The sequence below is a fragment of the Trachypithecus francoisi genome, unplaced genomic scaffold, assembly GCF_009764315.1.
Source record: "Trachypithecus francoisi isolate TF-2019V2 unplaced genomic scaffold, Tfra_2.0 Lachesis_group1, whole genome shotgun sequence".
Taxonomy (NCBI): domain Eukaryota; kingdom Metazoa; phylum Chordata; class Mammalia; order Primates; family Cercopithecidae; genus Trachypithecus; species Trachypithecus francoisi.
Genome location: NW_022681454.1, coordinates 29,501,641 through 29,527,050, shown reverse-complemented (window position 1 = coordinate 29,527,050; position 25,410 = coordinate 29,501,641). Strand labels below are relative to the sequence as shown.

General features: G+C 37.4%; 1 protein-coding gene and 1 pseudogene across 1 annotated transcript; one reads left to right on the top strand and one right to left on the bottom strand.

Annotated features, from left to right (window-relative positions):
• Window positions 1–9,403: 9,403 nt before the first annotated feature.
• LOC117086315 (40S ribosomal protein S17-like) lies at window positions 9,404–20,296 on the bottom strand. The gene is made up of 2 exons (XM_033215963.1): window positions 20,285–20,296; window positions 9,404–9,852 (listed from the first exon to the last, which is right to left on the bottom strand). Exon 2 carries the CDS (start codon window positions 9,819–9,821, stop codon window positions 9,414–9,416), a length of 408 nt encoding a protein of 135 aa, XP_033071854.1. The 5' UTR covers window positions 9,822–9,852; window positions 20,285–20,296; the 3' UTR covers window positions 9,404–9,413.
• On the top strand, window positions 13,074–25,173 carry LOC117086277 (annotated as a pseudogene).
• The last annotated feature ends 237 nt before the right edge of the window (window positions 25,174–25,410 follow it).

Sequence of the window (25,410 nt, the reverse complement as noted above, 5' to 3'; positions counted from 1 at the left end):
TTTTTCAGGGATTACCAGCTGAGTTGTATCTCACTGGAAATTGTGACTTTCTTCAGGATTTCAGAAGATGTATTGGTTCAGTGCCAGGATCTGAAAAATGAAAAACTAATAGAAAAAATAATGTTGCCCCAAATCTGGCCCTAAATTCACCAAATTTTGAAATGAAGTCAAATATCACCCTGTAAAGAAGTGACCTAAGGCACTTGTACTAGTACGTAGATTGCAGCGTTGCCAAAGAGGTAAATGGAAACTGAGAAGTTACATAGCTAGAAAAATTGTTAATTTTATCTTCTTTAAGGTGTCATGAAAAAAATTAATAAAAAAATTTTCAGTCTGCAGTTTTTGAATTTCAACTCAAGTAGGAGAAACATACCAAAGGACATTAAAATTATTCCTTTACTCTGTGGATAAAAAGTGGCTTTATCGGTGGCTGGGGCAGGCAGAAAACAAGTTTGTGCCATTCTTCTCTCTATATCATATGGAATTTGCTTTAAAGGTTTTCTGAGACACAGGTAAAGCACATGTGGCAAACTACTTCTTCATTGGTGCTTTACTTTTGGTTGCAAGATATTAAGAGGTACGTGTGAGCTTGTTCCACCATCAGTAACACCAGGCTTGATCACTGAGTTCGGGTGATGAGGTCTAGTATCTGTCTTTAATAGTAAGTTATCCTTTAAAATTGGGAACCAAATATTCGTTCCAGAATTGTATTTCATTCTCTCTCCAGCAATCTTATTATAACGCTCTTTCTAAAAATTTACCTCCTTTTGCTATCCTTCCCCCCTCCCTCCTCCCCACAATAGGCCCCAGTGTGTGATGTTCCTCTTCCTGTGTCCAAGTGATCTCATTGTTCAATTCCCACCTATGAGTGAGAACATGCAGCATTTGGTTTTCTGTTCCTGCGATAGTTTGCTGAGAATGATGGTTTCCAGCTGCATCCATGTCCCTACAAAGGACGTGAACTCATCCTTTTTTATGACTGCATAGTATTCCATGGTATATATGTGCCACATTTTCTTAATCCAGTCTGTCACTGATGGACATTTGGGTTGATTCCAAGTCTTTGCTATTGTGAATAGTGCTGCAATGAACATATGTATGCATGTGTCTTTATAGCAGCATGATTTATAATCCTTTGGGTATATCCCCAGTAATGGGATGGCTGGGTCAAAAGGTATTTCTAGTTCTACCTAATGTAAATGACGAGTTAATGGGTGCAGCACACCCAATGTGGCACATGTATACATATGTAACAAACCTGCACGTTGTGCACATGTACCCTAGAACTTAAGTATAATAATTAAAAAAAGATCTCCTTTAATTATAACCCCCTTGATATATCACACTCTGTATATTTTAAAAATTTATTTTCACTCTTTAAAAAGTTTTGATGATCTCAATAGTGTTTTAATTGTATATTGTATGTTAACTACAAGACAAAACTTGGTGGCTTAAAACAGCAAACATTGATTACTTTAAAATTTTTCTGACCAGAAATCACTTAAACATGGGAGCTTCTGACGGAAAGGTGTCCCATGAGGTTGCAATGATCTCGATCTCTTGACCCCGTGATCTGCCCACCTCAGCCTCCCAAAGTGCTGGGATTACAGGCGTGAGCTACCATGCCCAGCCTAAATCTTTATTTGGATGACAATTTTCCTCTGCTTGTTACTTTACTTTATCCACCACACATTGAATTTTTACTCTTGATTTTATCGTCATTTGATTAAAAATCTGCCTCCAATAAACCTGCCTTCTGTATGGCCTCCACCTTCTGCTTTATTGTAGGCTCAGAAAGTCTGATTTCTAGTTTCTGGCCTAGCATATTTATTCCTTAGGTACGTATAAACTGAAAACTATAGAATTATTATCTTCTCTTTAAGAGATAGTCGTGAGTATGGTAGAGTGATCACATACTCCAGTTTGCGCTAGACAGTCATGGTTCAGGATTGCTGTCCCAGCATAATTATTACTATCACTCCCTTGACTCTACTAAATTATTTGCTTTGTGTTCTAAAGCATACAATTACGCAAATAATGGGAATTAATTGCTGCCTTTCGGTGTATGTGTGCTTGTGTGTGAGTGTGTAAAGATTCTAACTTAACCAAATACCATTTTGTTATAAGAATATGGAGCTCTAAAAATCTTTGGAATGTTTTAAAATGAGAAAACTTGCAAGAAATCAATTTCTGGGTAACATCTGATACTATTTATAAACGTGTTAGATAAAATTAATTGAGACCTGCCCCTTGATTAAATATTCTTTATCACTAATGAGTTTTAACATGAGCAACTCAGCATAAGAGATGATTAAGGTCCTCAGTTGAGATTCTGTAAATGCTTGGATTTGAGAAGAACTGTTTCTGCCATTATCCCTATCCCCAGGACAAATTACTTAAACTCCCAGAGGTTTAGTTTCCCATGGCATAAAAGGATAATAATATTGTAGGATTTCAGTGAAAGTTAAGTGCCTGATAAATAATGGATGACTAGTAATTTATTGTTATCATTAGTTTTAACTGCTAATATTATGGAGTTCAAACTCTCTTTCAGACTCTTTCTGATTTGGAAATTTTTAAATTTTGTTGAAAGTAAACAGTTTCAAATCGTTTTTGTTCTGTTTATCATGGCAGTGTTTCCTCTATTTGTTCTGAAGCAATAAGAAACAAGTCCTTAGTCATTTTCTGACACTTCCTTATTTTATTCCCATAATCTACTATAAGAGAAAAGAAGAAGCAATTTTCTAGTGTATTTCTGAAACACTCAATAGTACAGCTTTTAAAACATTTATGCATTTTCACAACCAAAAGTTAATTTTCAGTTGCATCCTTTCTTCGTGTCTACATGAAAATTACTGCAAGCAGACCAAAGCTCTCACTAGCAATGATTCAGACACACTCTCTGTTCCCATCATCACAACAAGTGTTATTCTCATGGTTGAGCTCATAAAGGAATAAGTTAATGGCTCTTAGTAATAAAATTAAAAAATATAGAAACCACTGAAGAGTACTCATTTAACTCACTGTAATAATAGTAATATGAACATTTACTTGCAAAAATAATGTATTTACAGAAAAATCACTAAAGAGGATAAATTTATGGTAAAATAGTTGAGAAAAGGTAAAGCAAAAACCTTTCTTCAGACCATATAACAAAATATGATTTTGATGAAGTTGAATTTAAAATCTAAAGAAAAGTAATAAAACAGAAACCAATACTTATCTGAAAGGCTTTCTAAGAAAAACACGAATAGGCCGGGCGCAGTGGCTCAAGCCTGTAATCCCAGCACTTTGGGAGGCTGAGACGGGCGGATCACGAGGTCAGGAGATCGAGACCATCCTGGCTAACGCGGTGAAACCCCCGTCTCTACTAAAAAAAAATACAAAAAACTAGCCGGGCGAGGTGGCAGGCGCCTGTAGTCCCAGTTACTCGGGAGGCTGAGGCAGGAGAATGGCGTGGGCCCAGGAGGCAGAGCTTGCAGTGAGCTGAGATCCGGCCACTGCACTCCAGCCTGGGCGACAGAGCGAGACTCCGTCTCAAAAAAAAAAAAGAAAGAAAGAAAAACACGAATAATCTAAAGAGAGAGACAAACTACAAAAATGTAAATGTTTATACATAAGAAACCACAATAAAATTGACTGCTGACAGAGAAGGGATCAATTAATGCATATGTTAAAGACAATGAGTTAATACATTAATATAGTCAAATCTAGAAATTTAATTGAGTAGTGATCCAATAGTGAAAAAGAGAGGGAGTTTTTTTTTTCCACAGAACCAAAAGTTATGCAAGAAAATTATTATATGAAATCACAAATAAATAAATATAAACATTCAAATCATAATTAAGACCCATAAATAGAAAAAATTACTCTTTTGAACCTGGTATCCCCAAGATTTACAGGTAAATCATAATGGTATGTACTGTTTTTAGGATACAGAAAAAAACGAACTTACTTATATAATAGCGAGGATAAAAATAAATATAACTAGTTTGAGAAATAGAAATCTGTCAAAAGCTTAAATTTTTACTAATCTTGACTTCATAATTTAGTTCTAGGATTTTAATATAATGATAACCAGAAACTGGAACTATGATATATGTGTAAACATTGATGTTTACTACAAAGTTAGTTAAAAATAAAATCTTAAAAACCCAAATGACCAAAACCAAGAAAAATCTAAAGTACTATTTTAGAAGAGCAAGCAGTAGAATATAATTGTGTAGCCATTAAAAATTTACTGTTGTGGTAAAAGAGCTCACAATATGGTTGTAAGTAAAATAGCGTTATGCATCACTCTGTGTATAATATAGTCTAAATTTTTAGCAAAGTATATGCCAACATCCATATGCTTTTACACCTATAGCCAAAATAATTATAATTATAATAAAAACTAAGGGAAATACAATGGTAATAAATGTTATTCTCATTTGGACTTCTGACAGTGGTTTTTCCTTTATGGTTTTCTATGTTTCCTATTTTTCTAAGTTAACTCACGTTACTTCCATAAGTAGCAAAAATTAACTAATAAATGTATGATGTTGGAAAATGTAAACTATTCTATATGGAATTTTCCTTTTTAATTATGCATTTGAATCATTTTGAATTGTAATATTGGTTAGATATGAGCCTACGACTCTCCAGATACGTGCTTTCAAAACTAATTTCAAGATAACAAATAACAGTGTTAAACAAGGACTAATTCCAAACCAGTACCTCTTGTGAATTTCTATTTCCCTTTTGTTTTTGTCCTCGCTTGAGTTTCTTAGATGCCATCTCACTGTTACCCAGGCTGACGTGCGGTGGCGCGATCTTGGCTCACTGCGGTCTCTGCCTCCCAAGTTCAAGCAATTCTCCCACCTCAGCCTCCCCAGTACCCGGGATTACAGGGGCGCGTCACCATGTCCGGCTAATTTGCATTTTTAGTAGAGACAGGGTTTCACCATGTTGGCAAGCAGGGCTGTTCCCGAACTCCTAACCTCAAATGATCCACCTGCCTCAGCCTCCCTAAGTGTTGGGATTATAGGCCTGAACCACTGCTCCTGGCTGAGAGTGGTTCTAATTTACTGTGCCTTTTTGGTTGGTTTGTTTATGCAAATGTACTTCTTAATCCTAGTTTTGGATCATAATGTGGTTTCGATGGCCTGATAGTCCCTGTCCCTCAATTCTCTTCTCGGAACTGAAAGTATTCAATGGTAATGGCCATATCCCTACACCCAAAGCACATTTTGATCTTTTTGTCTGTTGCATTTGGCTCTGTTGTTCACTCTCTTTTTAAACTCTCTCAAATATTTCCCCATGACTTTGCTGTCCTGTTTCTCCTCAGGTGATTTCTTTAGCTTAGTTGCTTTTTTTTTTTTTTTTTTTTTTTTAAGACGGAATCTCGCTCTGTCACCCGGGCTGGAGTACAGTGGCTGGATCTTGGCTCACTGCAAGCTCCGCCTCCCGGGTTTACGCCATTCTCCTGCCTCAGCCTCCCGAGTAGCTGGGACTTTACGGGCACCCACCACCTCGCCTGGCTAGTTTTTTGTGTGTAGTGTTTTTTAGTAGAGCCGGAGTTTCACCAGGTTAGCCAGGATGGTCTCGATCTCCTGACCTCTTGATCCGCACGTCACGGCCTCCCAAAGTGCTGGGATTACAGGCTTGGGCCACCGTGCCCGGCCTTTGGTTGCTTTTTTTTGTGGATATTTTCTCTTTTTCTTCCTCTTTTGACTCCTCTTTTACTTATAGATTTGAGCTCCTTGTTGGCAGCATAATCTAAGGAAACATATCCAGGCTGTAAAATGCTAAATGGTTGCAACCAAAGCTAATGTATAAAAGCTTTTAGTAGGTAACTTTATCATCCCGTTTTTAGGTTTTCTTCCATGGAACAATGGAATTGAGAGATGTAGGTGAGGAAATTCAGGTTATGAATATTTACTTTCTTAACAGTGGCTATGAACAAGCCAGAGATTATATATAATGAATCAGTAGAACCTGAGGATTTGCAAGCTTGTAGGCTCTTTGCATTACCACCTCAGTCCAAATCCCCATGATCTCATTTAATGATTACTACAGACTGAGAACCAGAAGATTCCATAAGGTGCTGCTTTCTCAGGAATTAATGTTTTATTTATTTGCATGTAGCCTGTTCTCATTACAACATCTACAAAATAAAGTGGAGATCTTCCAAATGAGGCAGTTGGGAGTTTTGGTTGTCAGTTCATTCTTAATTCTACAAAAAATATATTATTGATTTCCTTCATTCTTGTTATGAAACAAATATAAAAACTCTGCTATGCCTTTCTCATACTATTTTTGTTCCTCTCCTGAATTAACTGTCTTAATACATTTATTTAATTCTAGCAAAAATAGAGAAGATTTAATACTCACCTAATGTTTACTTCTTTTTAAAACTAATTTTTTTTTCTGACCAAAATTACCCCAAGCTTTCTCCCACTTCTTATTTTTGTCTTTCTAATCACCTTTTAAAATATTCTACAATGAAGAATACAGCCTTTGTTTTCCTACAGATTCCTTTCTTGATCAGTGGTTTCCATCAGTTCCTTAAATATTGGTTGTTTTCCACACATTACATCTCATCTTTATTTTCTTGTCATTGTATAATCTATTTTAGATAATATTGTGCACTCAGCATTTTAAGTAACACCAACATACTAATGGCTGCAGTGCTAATATTATTATTATTATTTTATTATTATTTGGAGATGGAGTCTTGCTCTGTTGCCCAGGCTGGAGTGCAGTGGCATGATCTTGTCTCACTGCCACCTCCACCTCCCGGGTTCCAGTGATTCTCCTGCCTCAGCATCCTGAGTAACTGGTACTACAGGTGTATGCCACCATGTCTGGCTAATTTTTATATTTTCAGTAGAGACGGGGTTTCACTGTGTTAGCCAGACTGGTCTCGAACTCCTGACCTCAATCTACCCACCTGGGGCCCCCAAAGTGCTAGGATTACAAGTGCGAGCCACTGTGCCTGGCCTCCAGTGTTATTATTTTTACGTTCTTCTGTCTTGTGTACATATCTAACTGAACATGTTACAACATTGGGTGTGAATCAATCATGTGTTCATTCTGTGGGATTATCTGAGAATTATAGTTCCTGATTTTAGGAATTAAAATAATGGGATGAAGTTATTGGCAGGATAATATCCAAGAGTTCTACTTGACCTCCATATCAACCCCTCATACTAAATTAAGCTAGAATATGCATTTACCATGGAAATTTCATACTCAGAGAGTTCAGTTACATGTAAAATCTAACTTCCATGGACTCTTCCGCTACCTGTTGAGTATTATAGGTGTTCTTCTGCCACTTTTCCTTTGATTATGTATATTCACATTTTATGTCATTTTAGATACATAGTTTAGAACTCACTAAATAAGCAATCATAGATTTCCTCATTATTTTTTAAATGTAATATCTATGCCATGCTTAGGAGGAGAAAGGTGTAGTGAAATTACACTCTCCCAAGGGAAGAAAGACCAGCTGGCTTGGGTTCCAAACACAGCTTCTCCACTAACGCTTATATGTGCTTAACCACTTTGGCTACAACTTCTTTATTAATATTTGATGATCCCTGTGACAGTTAATTTTACATGTCAACTTGGTTGGGCCACAATACGCAGATATTTGGCCCAACATTATTCTGGATAATTCCATTAAGGTGTTTTGGGGATGAGGTTGATATTTATATTGGTGGAGTTTTAGTAAAGCAGTGTTGGTACTCTCTTCTGCGAGGGAACCTCATCTAATCAGTTGAAGTTTCTAATAGTACAAAGACTGACCTTCCCTGAGCAAGAAGGAATTCTCTCAGCAGACTTCCCTTGGCTGAAAATTGGAACTTTTCTCTGAGTCTCCAGTCTCCTTACTTGATTTGCAGATTTTGAACTTACCAAGTCACCACAATCATGTAAGCCAACTCCACTCTATCTTTCTTCGCCTCTCTCTTTTACTCTTTCTCTGTCTTTCTACCTCTCTTAACCCTAATTAATACACTAATATGTATTTTGGTACTGACAATGGACTTCTCACCTATTTCACTTTTAGGAAAACCATGATAAATTAACAAGACTAAATTTGTGCTAAATTTCTAAAGAAGAGTGGTAACCCATTACTTATTGTTTAAATCTTCTTTATATTTTTAAAATACTTTATTGCATGAATATATAAATGATTGCAAAAGGAAGGCATAGTAAAATGTTCAAGAAGAAAACTATTATCTGGAAATACACATAGAGCACTTTGGGGTGGGGATTGGGTTATAAATGTGTAATAGATTGTTTTACAAACAAACCTGGTTTCTAGAGGAATTAATTACTATCTAAATCTCTTTGCTCCATTTAATCATTTTGCAACATAATTATGGTGTTCTCAATTTTCCTAAGAAAGGAGTTTTATTTAAAATTGAACTATATTTTCTAAATGAAAATGCCATACCTGGCTTTAATTTCTTTTGTGTATTATCAAGAGATTTCAAAGACTTAACATTGTTAAACAATGCATTGTTTAATTACTTAAGTAATTATGTTTTATTAAAAAACATACACATCATTTGTTCCATTTCATAAATGCAAAATAGTTAATATAATTATGAATATGGAGAAATCAATGAAATGATTGAGTTATATTCTACAAACTAATTACCAAAGCTGTTTTAAGAGGATAACTATCATCGTTTTGTTAAATAGTCTTATTTCTCATTTTATCAGTTGTCTAAAATTTCTTGTTGATTACTAAAAAAGGACATACATTTTTCCATTTCTTAAACATTGGTTTTAGTATTGTAAATATCTCAACATTGCTTTTTCAAAAAGTAAGTACAGTCTTCAACCATGTGAAAAAAATAGAAATGTGTTTTAATTCTAATACATGACATCATAAAACAACAGCAAGAATGCATGTTTATTGCACTTTATTATGTGCCAGAAACTTTTCTGCACTTGAGGTACCAAGCAGTTAAACAAACAAGCCATTTTCTCTCAATAGGAAATACAGGACATAAACAAATACATATAAAATAAATTATATAACGTGTAAGTGGTATATATTTTTTAAAAGTTAGAAATGTAGAATTGAGTTCATGATGCTGTTAATATTATGAGATCAAGAACAATATTTCTTATAAAATGGAAATTGATCATATACCAGAATAAAGTGAGGGAGTAACCAATGTGGATATTTTGGGAGAGAAGAAGTTAAAAACACAAGTACAAACACAACATCAGAAAAAAATAATAAAGTTACTAATATTCAGCTTCTGACATTAAAAATAAGATCAGGCAATAAGATTATAGATTGGAAAAACAGCCAGTCTTAAGAGAGGAAAATATATTTCCTAAATTCTTTTTTTTTAATTATTTTTGCTGTTGTCCCAGATTTATTGAAAATAATATAGCACTGCAGAAAAAATTCAAACAGGTTCCCAAGGCGTTTCGAAATTCATTGCAACTGTAGGCTGAATGACCTGAAGGTTGGACAGACTGCCGAAGTCCAAAAGCTTCAGCATTTCCTTAGTGTCAAGATCTACCTCAATTATCTCCTGATCCAGGGCTGAGACCTCAGGAACGTAATTGTCTCTCCTTTCTCTCTCCTCCTCCTGCAGTTTGATGGAGATACCTCTTACAGGCCCTCTCTGAATCTGCTTCATCAGATGCGTGACATAGCCTGCTATTTTGTTGCGGAGCTTCTTGCTGGGGATAATGGCGCTCTCCTCGCACACGCGCTTGTTCATGTGGAAGTGGTTGTCCAGGCGCGTGTAGTACTTCTCTATGATGACCCGGGCCGCCTTCTTCACGATTTTGGTGCGAATGCGGCCCATGTTGGCGGGTCCTTGGTAAAAGAGCTATTTCCTAAATTCTTTTAACTTTTGTTTAGACATATTAAAGGTCATGATGATTGACTATTAGAGTATAATTCTATAATAACCCTCAGTTACCATTGTCTGTTGAGTGTGGCTAAGAACTATATGTAATGGCGTAGTCAGTCCTTTGATTACGTTGTTTTAACACGGCTGACTTAAAGAATGAAGATTCTCTTGAGTGGACCTGACCTAATCAGGTGTGTCCTTAAAATTGACTGAGTTCTGCTTAGCAAAGAGATTTGAAGCATGAAAGAAGATCAACATGAAGGATATTTTCCTAGGCTGGTTCTGAACATGAAAAAAGTCATATGATAAGGAACATAAGCAACTTCAGGAAGATCAGAACATCCTCTGACTGACAGTTAAAAACAGCCTTACACCTGCAGAAACTTCAATCTTACAATTGCAAAGAACTGAAACTTACCAAACTCTGTGAACTTGGAAGTAGACCCTGAGCTGCAGAGGAGAACATAGGCCCTCTGCTACTTTGATTCTAGCCTTTTGAAACTCTGATGAAAGAAATGAGCCATGCCATGCCTGGACCTACAGCACTGTGAGATAATAGATGGGTATTATGTTACGGTTCTAAGTTGCAGTGATTTGTTACAGAACATTAGAAAATGAGTACAACTGCAATAATAGAATTTTCTCCCTAGTGTAGACTATGACTACTGTTGCTTTAAGTCATGAGGCATTGCATTATAGGGACAGTTCTAAAAGTTTCACGCATTACGTTATCTGGAAAGTTTAATGTACATTCCATTATACATCTAATAATTAGAAATAGAGAGGGGTATTATGAAAGTTTAAAATAGTACAATTGTCAAATTCTAAATTTAATTATTAAAATTATTAAATTATCAAATCAGAGTAAATGGATAATATACGGCAATAAAAATTCTTGCAAAAAATAATATTTTAGATTATGTATTATTATTATTACTATTTTTTTCAGATGGAATCTTGCTGTGTTGCCCAGGCTGGAGTGAAGTGGTAAGATCTCAGCTCACTTCAAGCTCCGTCTCCCAAGTTCAAGCAATTCTCTGCCTCAGCCTCCTGAGTAGCAGGGACTACAGGCACCCGCCACCACGCTCAGCTAATTTTTTTGTATTTTTAGTAGAGACGGGGTTTCACTGTGTTAGCCAGGATAGTCTCAATCTCCTGACCTTGTGATCCGTCTGCCTCAGCCTCCCAAAGTGCTGGGATTACAGGCGTGAGCCACTGCGCCCATCCAGTATTTTAATTATTAAAAATGGAGGTATTATGGAAGCTAAAAGGATATCAGAAGTGAATTGATAGACAAGAGTAGAGTAAATCAGACACTCAGGTTTATCAATATTTGAGGATTAAAATAATTTAAAATATCATATAATTGAGGAGTCTTAAATATAATTTTTATTTTTTTTCCAGACTCTCCCTCTGTCACCAGGCTGGAGTGCAGTGGTGCAATCTCAGCTCACTGCAACCTTCACCTGCCAGGTTCAAGTGATTCTCCTTGACCTCCCAAATAGCTGGGACTACAGGCACACGCTTCCACACCCAGCTAATTTTTATATTTTTAGTAGCAACGAGGTTTCATCGTGTTAGCCAGGATGGTCTCGATCTCTTGACCTTGAGATCCGCCCACCTTGGCCTCCCAAAGTGCTGGGGTTACAGGCATGAGCCACTGTGCTCGCTCAATAGAATTTATCTTGATAAAAATGTGCAGCTGTGGGATGAACGTTTCTCTGGATGGACCAGTATGAGGTCATTCCAAATAAGCCAGAACGTTCAGCATGGTCACAGAGATAATTAGTTTTCCTGGGCTACCTTCGGCACCAATGTGAGTCACTAGCAGATATAATAGAGTCCCTGAAGCCAACTACCTCATAAATGAGAGTGGGTGAATTCGAAACCATGGGCTCTGACAAATCTAAACAAGACATGATCATATCTCCTCCTAACTAAATCTCCAAATGCTAGCAAAACATATAGTGAGCTACTGAATAAGGAATGTTACCTTTAAGATTAGTGAAACAAGAAAACGTTATAGAGGATCTAAGGACCCTTCTCAAACACCACCAAGTTACAGAGCCTCACCCAAACACTAGATGTGAAAGAACTATCTTAGAGAGGTGCAGGACATGACGAGAACTATTAAAGATCAAACATGTTTACTTAGAGAGGCTGAACATTACTTAAAGTGACTATTTATGTTATTATAGCCAGGCTAATGTTAGTTGATGAGATTGTGAGATTATTCTTTCTATGTATGGAAGGTAAGGATGTCTATAATAGTTATAGACAAAATAAAAAAGCTACATTGTTGCTGGGTATCCAAGTCGTAGTGTGAATAATTGTGTGATATCAATACATAAACACATTTATATACATGCAGATATATATAGACATACACGTTTACCTCAAAATCAATAATTATTGCACTCAGCTGTTTGGGTTGCTATAACAAGCAAATACAATATGCTATGTTTGACTTCACAAAGATTTATTTCCTACATCATTGGCAGCTGGGAAGTTCAAGATCAAAGTGCTGGCAGATTCAGTGTCAGGTGAGGGCTCTGTTCTTTCTTCACAGATACTCATTGTATCTTCACAGGATGGAGAGAAGAAATCAGAAACAACACTCCCTTACTTGCTGTAATAGTTTTCTTATAAGGGCACTAATCCCATTGTAAAGGCTCCACCCTCATGACCTAGTTACCTCCCAAAAGGTCTCTGTCCTAATTCCATTCCACTGAGGGTTAGGATTTCAACACATGAATTGTGGAAGGACACATACATGCAATCTGTAACAATTCTCTCTAGTCACATGTAAGTAATCTATATTCAATTTATGTTTTCACATACTTTTTTTCACATAGAAAATGTAGTGAATGAGCGGTGTGCTAGTTCTTCAAGTTCTTACAGTTTATTATCTTTAAGTTTAGAAATCTTTCATATGTTGTTTACTTTGATAATTTATATGGCAACGAAAATTCAGGCAAAAATGTAAATAATCAATTCAGAAAATGCTAACCTGAGCAAGCCCTATCTCAAAATCATTATTGCATTACCTAGTTATGTGTAAATGATACCTTCTCTGTTTATGAAAGAGAAGGTTGAAAGTAAAGCATATTTAGTTGTAGTCAGTCTTCAGAATTTTTTTTTTTTTTTTTAAACAGAGGTGTAAGCAATGTCTAGTTTCTAATTCTGGTGGCATCTGAAGTCAGCATGGAGTTCTGCAGCTCATTAGAGTACTATACCAGTATGAGAGTTTATTTTTATTTATTTATTTATTTTTCCTTTTTCCTTGTTTCTAAGTCCGAGTGTTTTTATTTTCTACCTTGTCAGTACTGGACATAATAAGTGCTCCCAAATTTGGGGTTTTGGAAGGGAACCAGGGTAGCATTCCATTTCCTTAGCAATAAAACACTCACATGTTATCACTGAATAAGATGCCATTCCATCTATTTGTTAACCTGAAAGAAAAACTTAACATTTTTTAAATATATGCATGAAAAGATCAAGAATTTCAAGTTGGGAGGCAAAGCTCATATTTGTTCCCTACTTAATCATTCTTTATGAAGAATAAGATTTAAATATGTATTTAGGGTAGAATATAAAATCAGACACTAATTTTCTAAGATTAATTACATTTGAAAACAACTTTTGTTACAAATACAAATCAACATTTGTCAATTCATAACAAATAACCATTCACCATTGTATTTTCACATCTTAGTCCCACCTGGAATTTATTTCATCCTTGGATAATAGAATTTGGGAAAGTGTTATTCCACTTTCAGGAAGATTTTATTTTATTTTTTTTTTTTTTTGGTGGGGGGGGGCCGGAGTCTCACTCTGTCGCCCAGGCTGGTATGCAGTGGTGTGAATTTAGCTCATTGCAAGCTCCACCTTCTGGGTTCACACCGTTCTCCTGCCTCAGCCTCCTGAGTTACTGGGACTACAGGCACCTGCCACCATGCCCAACTATTTTTTTTTTTTTTTTGGTATTTTTAGTAGAGACAGGGCTTCACTGTGTTAGCCAGGAAGGTCTCGATCTCCTGACATCGTGATCCACCCGCCTCGGCCTCCCAAAGTGCTGGGATTACAGGTGTGAGGCACCGTGCCCGGCCAGGAAGATTTTCATACTGAGAAAAATGTTTTATAAATCTATTAAAAATTATTTTTCCTCTATGTGTTTCTATTTCTGTTCCTTAGTATCCCTATAGTGGTATCCTAAAATGCAATAATTTAAGTAGGTAGAAGACATCTTTTAAATTTTAATTTATATTTGTACAACAAGATAAGACCCTCCTTATTTCAATATCAATAGGTCTCAATGTTTGATTTCAAATAACAGTTTCATACCCAAATCAATAAGTGGCTATTTTGTATATTCGGAATTCACCCCAAGAATATAAATTTATTCTCAAATGTATATATTGAAAATGATAGAGAACAGTAGGAGATTTTTCTATCACATAAAATGTCCTAGTTCATTAATATGGTCAATATGTTGTCTCAGTGGATGTGTTTTTCCTATTACAATATACAGTGAAAATAGCCTATAATATTAATTTATCAAAATATATTCAAAGGTTGATTAGATATAATTGTGACCTAGAGGTACATGTTGGAGGGCAGACTTACATGTAAAATAAATAATTGGTGGGATGCTTGTATACATCCATGTCAAATAAAAGGTAGAGAATAAACAGAATACTGGGCAATAGGAAACAGAGAGAGTTAAAGAAAAGGACAAGAATTATTGACCATGTAAAGTGTAACAAATTGGTTGTTCTAGGTTGTTTTCCTACTCTCACAACCTATATCAGATTAAACAATCAATTTTTATTGATTTCTCTTCCTAAACATTTTCAAATCAGTCTCTATCTTTCCCATATACTATTTGCCAATTATAAGCTTTCCTGAACTTGCCACCTCTTATCATGATAAAGTGTCAGGGACCAAGTTTACTCTTCCACCTTAAAGAATTAAAAAAAAAAAAATAGATAAAATACCTGAAGTTAATGTTCTTAGATTTTGGATCACATGCAAGGCATGGCACTGAGAACTGAGAGAAAAATTCCACACAAGTGGAACCATATGATCGCTCCATCTTACTGACCATAGGCAGTTTCTAGGAAAAAACACAAGAAACTCAAATAGAGGCTAGCTGTATTTCTTGGTTGAGGAACTTCAGAGTTCAGGGAAATCAAGAGGACTAGAATTCACAGGCCAGAGACCAAACAGAGGGAGGAAAGAGAGAACTGTGGAGACATGCAGTGTTTCCCTCAAGTCTACAGCTGAGTACTGAGTTCAGAAAAACACTACCAGGCATAGAAAAATCCCTGGAATTTATATAATATCAAGTAGAGTAATCCCTGTAAATTATACAGGGTCAAAGATCATTCACATTCCCACCAGCCAAAATGAAAAGAGCTCTTAATACACAAGGTTGAGTCTACAAAATATTAAAGACTGTCTAATGGGGCCATGTGAGTCCTAGATGAAAAGCTATCCTGAACTCCCGTAAACAAGGTTAAAAATGTGTCTTGACTGCTACAAGATCATATTGTGGTTTTGATTTGCATGTCTCCAATGATTAGTGATAATGAGCATTTTTTTTTCACATATTTGTTGGCTGCTTGTGTGTCTTCTTTTGAGAAGTGTCTGTTCATGTCCTTTGCAAATTCACGTCCTTCATAGCAACATGGATGCAGCTGGAGGCCATAATTTTAAATGGAATAAGGTAGAAGCGGAAAACCAAATACTCCATGTTCTCACTTATAAGTGAGAACTAAACATTGAGTACTCATGAACATAAATATGGGAACCGTAGATGTTACGGACTACTAGAGCGGGGAGGAAAGGAGGAGGACATGGGCCGAAAAACTGTCTATTGGGCACTATTCTCACCACCTACGTGACTAGATTCATGCCCCAAACCTCAGCATCACACAATATACCCATGTAACAAACCTGCACATGTACCCACTGAACCTACAATAAAAGTTGAAATTATTTTAAAAATATGCCTTGAAAGGTTCGAATTGCTTTTAAGTAACTCAACTCCATTCCAGAACAAAGCCCAGAAATATTTGAAGGAATACAAATAATTTAAATAGAAGACCCAGATAAGTTACAAGTAAAAGATTAGGCAAAATATTTCATGCAAATATTAATAATAAGAAAGCCAGAGTTAACGAATGAGTATCAAGTTTCTTTCTTTTTTCTGAATCTTTGGAAGAATATTGTAATTAAGCTCAAATCCTCCTGTTTTGTACAGCTAAAATTCTTCTTGCAGAAACATGTTTTTCTAAAGTAAATTTATTATTAGATTACCTGGATATATAGGTAACATATATATTATACTTGCAGAAATTCTGAGTAAATTGATATTTTTAATACTTTCCTGGCAATGCTAATCAACAACTACCAGCAGTGTGAGCATGTCATTATTTTGGTTAAAAATGTTTAATAGCTTTCCACCTCTTACAGAACAAAATATAACCAATTTTTATGCTACACATAATTCTTTAAGGCACAGTCCATGCTTATCTCTGTGGTACTTTCTTCTTACAGTATTTCTCTTAATACCATCAATATCGAAATATATATATAATTCCTGATGCATAGGACTAACTGACAGAGTAGATTAGTTGTTTTTAAAATTGTTTATTAAAGTATTGAAAAGCAAATAAAATAAGTTGATGTTATGATTAAATATAAGGCAGAAAGTTGAGAATGTGCTCAATTAATAGTTATAACATGTCCACTATTTACAGACATTACTCTGGGGACTGAGTGTACAGTGGTGATAAAACAATCCAATTCCCTTCACTTATAAAACTTACATGTTAGAAGGACCAGATTAAAAATGGCAAACTAGAAAGCTCCAAGCCCTTTCCCCTCAACAGGGAAATCAAACAGCAAGCAAAAGCTGGCTAATATATGAGCCAGCTGGCTTGTGGGAGCTCCCTTGTGGGAGCTCTGGAAGACAGTACAAGATCCATAGTAAAGCCACCTAGTGGGAGCTCTGGAAAACAGTCAGCAATACATAGCAACCAAGGGAATGGCCAATCAAGAGAAAGCCACATTCAAAATAGGAGGAAAATGTATGGTATTTTCACTCACTTTTGCCCTACCCGTTTCTCTATACAGTGTGGTCTTTGTCTGAAAGACATAGAAGCCCAGTTCCCAGTTTCCATCCTTGAACTGGAGGCAGCACAGGGGACGTTATTGGCAAAGTTCTCATTTGTCTTGGTGATGCTTAAAGGACTGGTGTATGTTTTGCCTCTCTCAGAGATCAGGTAGCAGAAAGTGGTTGAATGCAATGGGATTTGTTCGTAAAAACTGCAGGGAAAAGAAGATCCACAGATATGCGAGAAAAGATATGGTTGGTGGAGATATACATTAGACCATCTAAAGTCACAAGGAGTGAGTGGCACCGATGAGGCTCCTTGGGAGTTCCGGGATAATTAAAAGCAACCATATGTACAAGGTATTAGAAAAGCCACACGTATGTCCAGACAAGACAAATGTTCAGAAAAGACCTGAGAAGACCTTAAGCTTTTCTTTCTTATTAGCTGCTCCAAAGTTTCAGAACATGTCCTATTACTTAGTAAAGAAGTTCCCTAGCATGGAATATGTCTGCAAAGACCGAGAAAGGTGGCATGTTTTTTTTTTTCTTTTTTTTAAAAAAAATGTTCAACCTTTCTGTGCTTCTAGGTTTTTATATCTGTCTTGAAATAGTATATATATTTGGTTTATTCATTAACTCTGATGATCCTTTTCACCTTTAATATGTATGTATATTATTATTTATTTTGATAAGTGATAAATTTTGACCATCTTATTTCTGTCCTAAGTAGTTTTGTGATTGTTTTGCTTTATTTCATGATGATGATGATGATTTGGTATTTTCCCCTTTACTTTAGTGTCCTCTTTTGTGTTGTTTAGATTTTTCCTTTTTTTGTTTGATTTACCTTTATTAACTGTGTTTCCTAGGTGAGAGAGCCTCAAGGTGACTGACTAACTGTATCTGTTACTCGCTTCTTCTGTGAAGAACCAAAATAATGAGTAGGTAATTGTACTTTGAATAGATCATTTATCATAGAATGTTAGAGTTTAACATAAAAGTGACAGGAAACATCAAAAGCAAAGAAGTAGAGGGAAGCAAGGCACCCTGCAAGGCTGGGATTGGCTGAGAACCTGGAGAATTTAGCTTCTCCAGGTTCAGAGGTTCTCTGCATTAGAGAATGCAGAAAAATGGTAAGGGAGAGGCCCCAGTGGTCCAAATTCTCACTGTGGACTCCTGCAATTGTATCCATGAGAGAGGTCCTGTACCCTAAAGAGACCTGAAATTAACATAGGGAGTTGCCTGGAGACCATCAATGACATTGCCTCAGAGAGAGCTCACAACAGGTCCAACAAACCCCTGAGCCTTAAGAAGCTACAGTATGAGCTGGACGTAGTGGCTCATGCCTGTAATCCCAGAACTTTGGGAGGTTGAGGCAGGCAGGTCACAAGGTCGGGAGCTCAAGACCAGCCTGTTCAGCATGGTGAAACCCCGTCTCTACCAAAAACAATACAAAAGTTAGCTGGGCATGGCGGTGCACACCTGTAATCCCAGCTACTCAGGAGGCTGAGGCAGGAGAATTGCTTGAACCTGGAAGGCAGCGGTTGCAGTGATTCAAGATCGTGCCACTGCACTCCAGAGCAAGACTCTGTCTCAAAAAAAAAAAAAAAAAAAAAGAAAACAAAAGAAACTACAGCATGATGCCATCTTGAGAGCCCAGTCACCATCAGACTGCATCCTACCTTGGCCCAAGAGTCCCTGCACTTCGCATTTCTGGAGCCTCATTGACATTTCCTGCCCACAGCTGCAACTGCAAGGAGTGAGGTGGGAACCACCAGCAGCAACCCTGCCTCTCCCAACAGAGAGGCAGCCAAAGATTTTCATATGCCCTAGGACAAATTCTACTGCCTACAACTTCTGCCACCCCTGTGGTCTACTGAGAGCTCAAGTATAAGCAGGAATATGCCCTTCCCCCACACCAAACCACTGCCTATAGCTTCTTCTGCTTAAAGCAACCCTGCATTTCCCAGTGGCAGAGTTTCAGTGTTGCTACTGCTGCCCACATCTGAGCATTCTGCCAAAGGGCCTGGAGATTTCTCTGCCCTACCTACCACAGCCAGCTCCTGCATGCACCACTAGGAAGTGGGGAGGAATGGGTAAGGAGAGATCCACTCAATCTAGCTGTCTAGCTCCTCCCTCACAATACCTGAGCAAGACATCTGGGAGCCTAGAGACAACCAGCTTAGTCCACTCTTGGCACCTGAATACTCCTTCCAGTGACTGGAGTTGGGTTTACCCAAACAGTTGCTATCACCACATCTGGTACTCACCTGCATGGACCACCAGTAGGTCTAAGGACTGGCCCTCCCAGCCTGTCACAGCCATCACCAACACCAGCATGGACAATTTGGGTCCCAGAGGGTTGTCCCAACACTGCTATTGGGATTGCCCACACCACACCTGCTTCCCAGAGACCCAAGAACCCTTTCAGGTGCTTGGCCCACCACTGTTATTTCTGGCAATTGAGCAAGCCACCTTGGTACCTTAGAACTGGCCTCTCTGGACCTGCTAACACAAGTGCCAGCATACACCACCCTGACACCCAATGACAGGCACGCACATGGCTGCCACCACTGGGGTCCCAAAACTGGCCCACCTGGCATCCTAGTTCCCAGCAACTTCACCATAGACTCTACTAACAAACAACCAACCCTAAGCCACCAGGTAACTCACAAAGACATCATATGATGCTGTTTGCAGCCAAATAAATCATATAGAGACTGCACTACAAAGTACACCCAGAATCAAAGCCAACATGTTCTACTCAACCAACACCATAGACTCATCTTCAGGAAAATGTCCTCCCATACAAAAGCCAATTCAGAAAAAAATATTGGAACAAAAGACTGATAAACCAGATGCACAGATATCAATGTGAATACACACAAAAGACGAAAAAACAAGGAAGTATGTCATTTCTAGAGGAACACAATAATTCTCCACCAACATATCCCAATCCAAAAGAAATGTGTAAAATCCTGGAAAAAGAATCAGAAATATTGGTGTTAAAGAAGCAGAGTGAGATACAAAAGAATGCTGAAAAACAATACAAATAAACTAAAAAAAATAGGATATGAATAAGATATTTACCAAAAATATAGATATATTTTAAAAATAAGGAACTGGAGAATTCATTAAACAAAATACAAAAATGCATTCAAAAGCATCAACAATAGACTAAGCAGAATAAATAATCATAGAGAATGTGAAAACAGTTCTTTTGAAACAATCCACTCAGGTGAAAGTAAAGACAAAAGAATAAAAAAGAATGAGCAAAGAGTATTTACATGTAGGACACCATAAAGCTGCAAAATATTCAAATATTCAGTGTCCCAGAAGGTGAAGAATAAACAAAAGGTTTAGAAAACCAATTTAATGAAATAATAGATAAAAACTTCCCAAGTCTAGCAAGATAATTAGACATTCAGATATAGCAGGCTAAATGATATCCAAATAGATAAAATTCATAAAGGTCTTCTCCATTGCACATTATAGTCAAACTGTCAAACATGAAAGACAAAGAGAGAATTCTACAAACAGCAGGAGGAAAGCATCTAGTCACTTATGAAGAAACTAATAGCAGACTAATAGCAGATTTCTCAGCAGAAATTTTACAGGCTAGGAGAGAATGACATGATATAAGTTATATAAGAAACAAAACAAAACTGTCAGCCAAGGATATTGTACCTAGCAAAGTTATCCTTCATAAATGAAGGAGAAATAACGTCATTCCTGTAAAAGCAAAAGTGCAGAAAATTCATCACCATTACATCAGCACTACAAGTGTTTAATGGAATCCTATACCCGGAAGCGAAAGATTGACACCTATCATCATGAAAACACACACAAATGTAAAATCAACTGGTAGAGAAAACACAAATAAGAGAAAAGGCTCAAATATTGCCACTGTAGAAAACCACTAAACCACAATGCTAAACAATAAGAGAGAAAGAGAAGAAAAAATATATACAAAACAACCAGAAATTAATTAATACAATGTCAGAAATACACTACCCTGGCACCCAATGCCAGTCACATATTAACAACAATCTTGAATATAAATGAATGAAACTTCTGATTAACAGATATAGACTGAATGGATAAAAAATGACTGTATTTGTCCGTTTTCACACTGCTGTATAGAACTTCCCTGAGACTGGGTAATTTATAAAGGAAAGAATCCTGCATGGCTGGAAAAGCCTCAGGAAACTTAGAATCATAGCGGAAGGGAAAACAGACACCTTCTTCACAAGGCAGTGGGAGAGAGAGAGCATGTGAAGGAGGAACTGCCCAACATGTAAAACCATCAGATCTTGTGAGAACTCACTCACTATCATGAGAACAGCATACGGAAAACTGCCTCCATCATTTAATCACCTCCCACCAGGCTCCTCCCTTGACATGTGGGGATTAAAATTCAAGATGAAATTTGGGTGGGGACACAGAGTCACACCATATCAATGACAGGATTATATGCTGCCTATAAGAAACTCATATCACTTTTAAAGATGCACAAACTAAAAATAAAGGGATACTTTTAAAATTCCATGTTAATGGAAACACAAAGTGAGCCAGAGTAGATATACTTACATCAAATAAAACAAACTTGACATCAAAAACAGTAAAATGAGACAAAAAAGATGATTCTATGTGATGATAAAAGGATCAATTCAGCAAGAGGCTGACCATTCTGAAAATCTATGCATCCAGGAAAGGAGCACCCAGATAAATAAAGGAAACATTATTAGATCTTAAGGGAGTCAACGACTCCAATGCAATAATAGTTGGGGACTTCAACACCCCATTTTCAGCATTAGACAGACAATCTAGAGAGAAAATTAACAAAGAAATTTTAGAATTACACTACACACTAAACCAAATGGACCTAAAAGACATTTACAGAACATTTTATTCAATAGCTACAGAATACACATTTTTATCATCAGCACACGGAGCACTCTCCAAGACAGATCATATGTTAGGACACAAAATAGTTCTTCATTTTTAGTTCTTATTTTTAAAAATTGAAATCATATCAAGTGTCTTCTCAAATTACAATGGAATAAAACTATAAATCAATAAAAATAACTTGGGAAATTGTACACATGCATGGAAATTAAACAACGTGCTCTTGAATGGCAATTTGGTCAAGGAAGAAATTAAGAAAAATATGAAAAAAAAAGTCTTGAAACAAATGAAAATCAAAACACAAAATACAAAACCTATAAAATACAGCAAAAACAGGGCTAAGAAGGAAGTTTATACCAATACATGCCTGCACCAAAAAATAGAAACATTTGAAATAAGCAATCTAACAATGTACCTCAAGAAACTAGAGAAGCAAGAACAAATCAAAGCCACACAAATTACCAAAAAAAAAATAACAAAAATCAGAGTGAAACTAAACAAAATAGTGACTAAAATACAAAGAATTCATAAAATGAAAAATTGTTTCTTTTGAAAATATAAAGAAAATCGATAAACCAGTTGCTAGGTTAACCAAGAAAAAAGAAGAGAGAAGGCCAAAATAAACAAAAGCAAAATGTAAAAGAAGACATTACAACTGATAACACAGAAATATAAAAGTTAATCAAAGACTACTGTGAACAAGTCTACATAAACAAACTTTCAAAAAAGAAGTTACACCAATTACCCTCAAACTGTTCCAGGAAATTGAAGATGAGTGAATTCTTCCCAACTCATCCTGTGAAGCAAACGTTGCCCCAATACTAAAGCCAGACAAGGACACAATAAAAATAAAGAAAAAAAAAACCTACAGGCAAGAAAATATCCTGATAAACTTAGATGCAAAAATGTTCAACAAAATACTAGGAAACAGAATCCAATAGTACATGAAAACAATAATATACCATCATAATGTGGGATTTATCCCAGGGAGGCAAAGATGATTCAACTTACCTCAATCAATAAATGTGATATGTCACATTAACAGAATGAAGAACAAAAGACATAATAATCTCAATAGATGCAGAGAAAGCACTTGATAAAGTCCAACCTCCTTTTATAATAAAAACCCTCAACAAACTAGGTATTAAAGGTACATACCTCAATCCAATAAAGACCATGTATGACAAAACCACAGCTGACATCAAACTGAATGGGTGAAAGCTGAAAGCCTTTTCTCAAAGAGATGAAACAAGACAAGAATGCCTGCTTTCATCACTCCTACTCAACATAATACTGGAAGTCCTAGCCAGAGCAACCAGGCAGGAGGAAAATACACACACACACACACACACACACACACACACGGCGTCCAAATTGGAAAAGACAAAGTCAAATTGTCCCTCTTTGCTGATGATATGATCCTCCATCTAGAAAAAAATAAAAATTCCACCAAAAAACTATTAGATCTGGTTAACAAATGTATTAAAATTACAGGATACAAAATCAATGTACGAAAATTAGTAGCATTTCTGGGAACCCATAATAAACTGGCTGAGAAATAAATTAAAAATGCAAGAGTAGAGAATGGACGATCAGATGGGGCATATGGAAAAGGAGGACACGCCCTGCACCTGGACTTCTGCACTGACTGAGGAAGTTAACAGGCTTGTGCCAGGAGAAGGATTATAACCCACGCCCCACATTCCTCTCCCTGACCTAACAGAGACCCCCACACCCACTAAAAAGCAAATACTGTTGGGTTCAAAGGAAGACCTAGCACCTTTTGGTATGCTGGAAAAACTGATCCCACAGTACCTTCTGTCAGAGGAGAATGTAGCTGAGGTACGTTCATCTTGATGAATCTATGAACTCAGAAATGTTGATCCAGGATCCCTCTTCAGACTTAAGGTGGCTCTTGACCTCCCTCTGCTGCCTGCTGGTGCTGGCCAGTGCAGGAAGCAGACCCTATTTCCACCCCTTGTCCGAACAGCTAGTCAACTATATCAACAAACCAAACACTACGCAGCAGGCCGGGCACAACTTCCGCAAAATGGAATGAGCTACCTGAGGAGGCTCTGTGGTACAGGCAGATCCAAGCTGGGCAGATCCAAGCTGCCCCAGAGAGTTCAGTTTTCTAAGACATAAATCTGCCTGAAAGCTTTGATCCACAGTAACAGTGGCCAGACTGACCTCGGAGAGATCAGAGACCGGGGCTCCTATGGCTTTTGCTGGGCTTTGGGGGCTTTGAAAGCTATCTCTGACTGGATCTGCATCCACCCCAATGGGGGGCGGGGGAGGGAGTCATATAGAGGTGTCCACGGAGGACAAGCTCACCTGTTGGTGTGGGGACGGCTGCAACGGTGGTTATACCAATGAAGCTTGGAACTTCTGGACAAGAAAAGGCCTGGTTTCTGGTGGCATCTATGACTCTCATGTAGGTTGCAGACCTTTCCCCATCCCTCCCTCCCTGTGAGCATCACATCCATGGCTCCATATGTGGGGAAAGGAGACTCCCCCAAGTGCAGCAAGACCTGCAAACCTGGCCAGATCTACAAAGAGGGCAAGCACTATGGATGCAGTTCTTACCGTATCTCCAACAGCACAAAGGACATCATGGCCAAGATCTGCAAAAATGACCCAGTGGAGGAAGCCTTCTCTGTGTATTCGGATTTCCTGCTGTACAAGTTCAAAGAACACCAAGATGATGGAGGCCATGCCATCTGCATCCTGGGCTGCAAAGTAGAGGACAGCATGTCCTACTGACTGGTTGCAAATCCCGGAACAGGGACTGGGTAATAATGGCTTCCTTATTTTTTAAATTTTATTTTAAGTTCAGGGGTACACGTGCAGGTTTGTTACATAGGTACACTTGTGTCATGGGGGTTTGTTGTGCCGATTATTTCAACACTCAGATATTAAGCCTAGTACCCATTAGTTATTTTTCCTGATCTCCTCCCTTCTCCCACTCTCTTCCCTGCAACAGTCCCCCGTGGGTGTTTTCCCCTCTATGTGTCCATGTGTTCTCATCATTTAACTTCCACTTATATGTCTATCAACGATAGACTGGATAAAGAAAATGTGGTACATATACACCATGGAATACCATACAGCCATAAAAGTGAACAAGATAATGTTCTTTACAGGGACATGGATGGGGCTGAAGGCCATTATCTGTGACAATAACTTCTTCAAAATCCTCAGAGGACAAGATCACTATGGAATTGAATCAAAGTGGTGGCTGAAATTCCACACACTGAGCAGTACTGGGAAAAGATCTAATCTGCTGCAGGCCTGGCTGGCCATTCCTGGGGGAGTCTTTCCCTGAATATAGTCAGGGATGGGGGTGAGATGGAGGTAGAAGTGTTTTTTTATTTTTTGAGTTCACATAAGATACAAGTCTGAGACAGGGCCTGAACTGGGTTGGTTCTAACCTATCCATGACCCACCAGAGCTATCTTCCAATAATACACACCAAATCGCGGATACCTCCCAGCTCATTCAGTGGACTGACAGCCA